The sequence below is a fragment of the Colobus angolensis genome, unplaced genomic scaffold (genome assembly GCF_000951035.1).
Source record: "Colobus angolensis palliatus isolate OR3802 unplaced genomic scaffold, Cang.pa_1.0 Scaffold203, whole genome shotgun sequence".
NCBI classification, from domain to species: domain Eukaryota; kingdom Metazoa; phylum Chordata; class Mammalia; order Primates; family Cercopithecidae; genus Colobus; species Colobus angolensis.
The window spans coordinates 4,107,149-4,111,188 of record NW_012115189.1 but is presented as its reverse complement, the minus strand read 5'-3'; the positions used below and the strand labels follow the sequence as shown (position 1 = coordinate 4,111,188).

The 4,040-nt window shown below is 38.7% G+C and overlaps 1 protein-coding gene across 3 annotated transcripts in view; it reads right to left on the bottom strand.

The window, feature by feature from the left end:
• CASP8AP2 (caspase 8 associated protein 2) overlaps positions 1 to 4,040 on the bottom strand; it is a 39,516-nt gene that overhangs the window by 8,063 nt on the left and 27,413 nt on the right. For all 3 annotated transcript variants that reach the window (XM_011941934.1, XM_011941935.1, XM_011941933.1), the window contains exon 8: positions 338 to 3,470. In XM_011941934.1, the coding sequence (XP_011797324.1) occupies positions 338 to 3,470 (3,133 nt within the window). The remainder of the gene's footprint in view (positions 1 to 337; positions 3,471 to 4,040) is intronic.

Sequence of the window (4,040 nt, the reverse complement as noted above, 5' to 3'; positions counted from 1 at the left end):
GCTAAATTTTTGTATTTTTAGTAGACACGGGGTTTCACCATGTTAGCCAGGATGGTCTCGATCTCCTGACCTCATGATCCGCCCGCTTCGGCCTCCCAAAGTGCTGGGATTACAAGCGTAAGCCACTGCGCCCGGCCCTAATTTTTGTATTTTTTATAGAGAGATAAATTTGCCTTGTTGCTCAAGCTGGTCCCAAACTCCTGGGCTCAAGTGATCCACCTGCCTCAGCGTCCCAAAGTATTGGGATTACAGGCATGAGCCACTGTGCCCAGCGAGACAGATTAGATTTCTGAGCTCAAAATTTCCTGGTGATTTAAATGCCTCACAAGATTCTTACCTTGTCCATAAAATGATAATTTCTCCCTTCTTTTTAATAACATTCTTTGCGGAAAGGCTTGTAGAAGTGGCAAGTGCTGCTGATGAATCCTTAATCCCTGGGGTTGCCTTTAATGATGAGGGATCTTTATTCACAGGAGGGACTCTCTTCTTATTGGCTTTCTTTCGGTGAGCTTCAGTATTCTCACAAGAATCTTGGGTAGGTTTCTTGGTCTTTTCCTTATTGGCTAAGTCTGTTTCCTTTCTTTGTTTCTTATGAGTATGATTTAGATCAGAAAGGTTTCTTCTCTTTTTGTGAGCATTATGCAAAGTCCCAGGCAACTCCGAGTTAACACAATTTGATCCCAGCTCTGATTTTAATTCATCCTTTTTTACTTCACATGAACTGGGAGATTCTGTGGTCAAGTCGATATAGGTTTCCTCAACAATGCACTCCAAAGGCCTGTTTGCCATTTGTGCCTTTTCTTCCTTACAATTATCTTCATCTACCTGTATGACTCCACATCCCAAGTCTTCAACAGCTAATTCAGGATGATTACCTTCACTTTTAGTTTCACTTGAAGCATCTTGTGTCAAATCAATAAAAGCACCTACAGTATCAGCCTGCAAAGAATTGTCTAATATTTGAGCACTTTGATTTAAATTGCCTCCAGAACATCCCAACTGATCAATATTTAAAACTGTTACTTCTATGAATTCCCCCAAGTTTTTGGTTTCAGTGACTGGATCTTTCGTTAGATCTATGTATGTGTTTGGAAGATGATCCCCGACAGAGTGTGAGATTTCTTCCATTGAAGGCAATTCTTCAATGCTTTCAGGCACTTTCGTTTCCCATACTTGATGCAATTTGAAACATTCATCAGCCACTTCATCACGATGACCTATCTTACCTGAAGCATCTTTAAGAAATTCATATATATCAGGAACCTGTGTTTGTATCATAGAGCTCTGTTCTTCATGAGTTGACTTGCTGTTATCAACATTTTTGTTGGAATTTTCCAATTCCTCCACAGATTTAAAAACTGTGTTCTGACATGAAATATATTCTTTATCTGCTCCTTCATCAGCTTCCTTTCCATGTCTGGGCAAAGATGTCAATGATTCATCAGGTATCATACTCTGTTTAAGACCAGAAGAGGTAGATGGTGTTGCACGTCGTATTTTCACAATAAAATGATCATTGGACTTTTCCATTATGACAGCATGCATAGGTAGATTAGGGTGGTACTGAAAGCCTGGAGCAACGGATCGGCTTGTCCAGGAAGAACAACTTGATTTACTGCTTGAATTATCAGACTCCAGAGCTAAATGAATATCTTGCTCAGATGCATCCTCTTCCTCAAGTAAGGCATCTTCACTAAAATGAGCACTAATGACTTCTTCAGGAGTTGAACTAGACGAAACATCAGGCTTTAAAAAACTGAGATGACCATCTGACTTCAGAGGTGACGGTACTGTTAAAGAGACTGCTAGATCTTCAAAAAGTATGGAAGAAACGCAGGGCTTGCTCTTTTCTACACTACACACATTATCTTTACTTAAAGGTAGGTTAGTAGACACTTCAAACATACAACTTTCATCCAACACATCAGGATGAACTGGCAATGAAAGCCCTGAAGACAGAGATGGACCTTTCTCAGATGATAATAATGACCAATTATCATCACTAATCATTTTAGGACATGGAGAAGCCACCCCTGAAACTAGCTCTTCTGTTGTACAAGCTGGTATAGACTCGCACTTAAGAGTCTCTAGCAACTGCTTCTCTGGAGTCTTTAACTCCCACTCACTTTTTTCAGTACAGTTAACACTACTGTCTAAAAGATCAGACCCTTGCAACAAACTTTTAAATATTTCACCCATTTGTGCATCACTCACTAAATTAAAAGTAAGGCTAGATGCTTGCTGTTCAGTAAGAATCTCAAAACTTCGTTCTGGCTTCAAAGTTGCATGCTGGGATGTCTGTGCATCCTCTATACTGCTTCCTTCGTTTTTTTCTGACTTTGGGGTGCTTGAACAGTGTAGTTCCAAGGAGCGCTCTTCGGATTGAGAGTTCTTTGTATTATCAAAGCAGGTGTTAAAATTTCTTTTAATGTCATGCTTTACAGTGTTAATACTGGAGTTATTTTGCTCTTGATATTTTTCCTCAGATTTTTTACATCCCACTAAAGACTTATAGTGAACACAGTCTTCTGATTTTGAGAATTTTTCTTTCAGCAATTCTTTGTTGGAGCTGTGCCCACTCCCTTTCTGACAATCTGAATACTGTGCATTCTGTTTACTTGTTTTTTCAGGTTTGCCTTCATCACTGTCTCTTCCAAAGTTTTTGGAATCACAAAAGTTAACTAAGATTTTCTTAAGCTTTGCAAACAAATAATCAAGTTGGTCATCTACAAACTTCCACAATTTTTTTTTCATATCTGGTAGCTGCTGTTCAAATAAACGATCAACTATGCCATTCTTTTTAACTTGCTTAAGTTTAGACTCTATAACATCACAAAGATTCTTCTGTAAGGTAGTCACTGACTTAGAGATTTTGTGTAAGTTGAGATGTTTAATTAGAGATGTAAAACTCAAAATTGCTGATTCAATAATTCTATGAAATTGTATTAATGAAAATTTTGCCTTGAATTTCATATAATTTTTCCTTACATGTTTTCTTATCATTCGTAACATGTGCATGATCTCTTGTTCAGAAGAGGGTACAGCAATAATTGGAACTATTTTTTCCAAGCTGGAAGTGCTCATCACTTTATCTTTCTTCTCCGTTTTTGAAGATCTGCTAGATTTATCAGGTCTTTTGTTCCATTTGTTATTGGTCTGATGGATTCTTACATGTGTTTTCCTACTGTCTTTATCCAAACCCACAGTACTTTTCCCATGTTGTGGGATAGTCTTTGACTTCCGCACATCAGCTGACGCTCTAGGCTTGGAATTTTTTTCAAAACTTTCTTGTGGTTTAGATGTTTCACTATCGCTTCTAATTTCCCCTTCTTCTAATTCATCTAATGGTGAATTCTTACATGTGTCTGCTTCTGTACATTTGTCAGATTTGTAAACTGGCTTTTGATTTTCCTTATTGAGATCCGACTGACTCTTAGAGGTAGAATGAGCTGAATTTGGTAAAAACACATCTGTAGAAGAGAAAAATATATTAAATACATTTATAGAAGATAAAAGCATATTAAAGTTTAGTCATTTGACATGTCCATATTAAATATTACATGTAACAAAAAATTAAATACTGAGGCAATTCACTGTTTTACTAGTTCTTTTTGAAGCAGAATGTTAATGCCTAATATTTGCATCATTGATTTTTTTTTGAGAAGTCTTGCTGTGTCACCCAGGCTGGAATGCAGTGGTGCAATCTTGGCTCACTGTAACCTCTACCTCCCGGGTTCAAGCCAATTCTCCTGCCTCAGCCTCCTGAGTAGCTGGGATGACAGGCGCCTGCCCCCATGCCCAGCTAATTTTTGTATTTTTAGTAGAGACAGGATTTCACCATGTTGGCCAGGCTGGTCTTGAACTCCTGACCTCATGATCCACCTGCCTCAGCCTCCCAAACTGCTAGGATTATATGTGTGAACCACCATGCCCAGCCTGTATCATTGGTTTTTATTGGTCTTAAAAAGTGCTCAGGGCTGGGCATGGTGGCGGGTGCTTGTAATCCCAGGTACTTGGGAGGCTGAGGCAGGAGAATCACT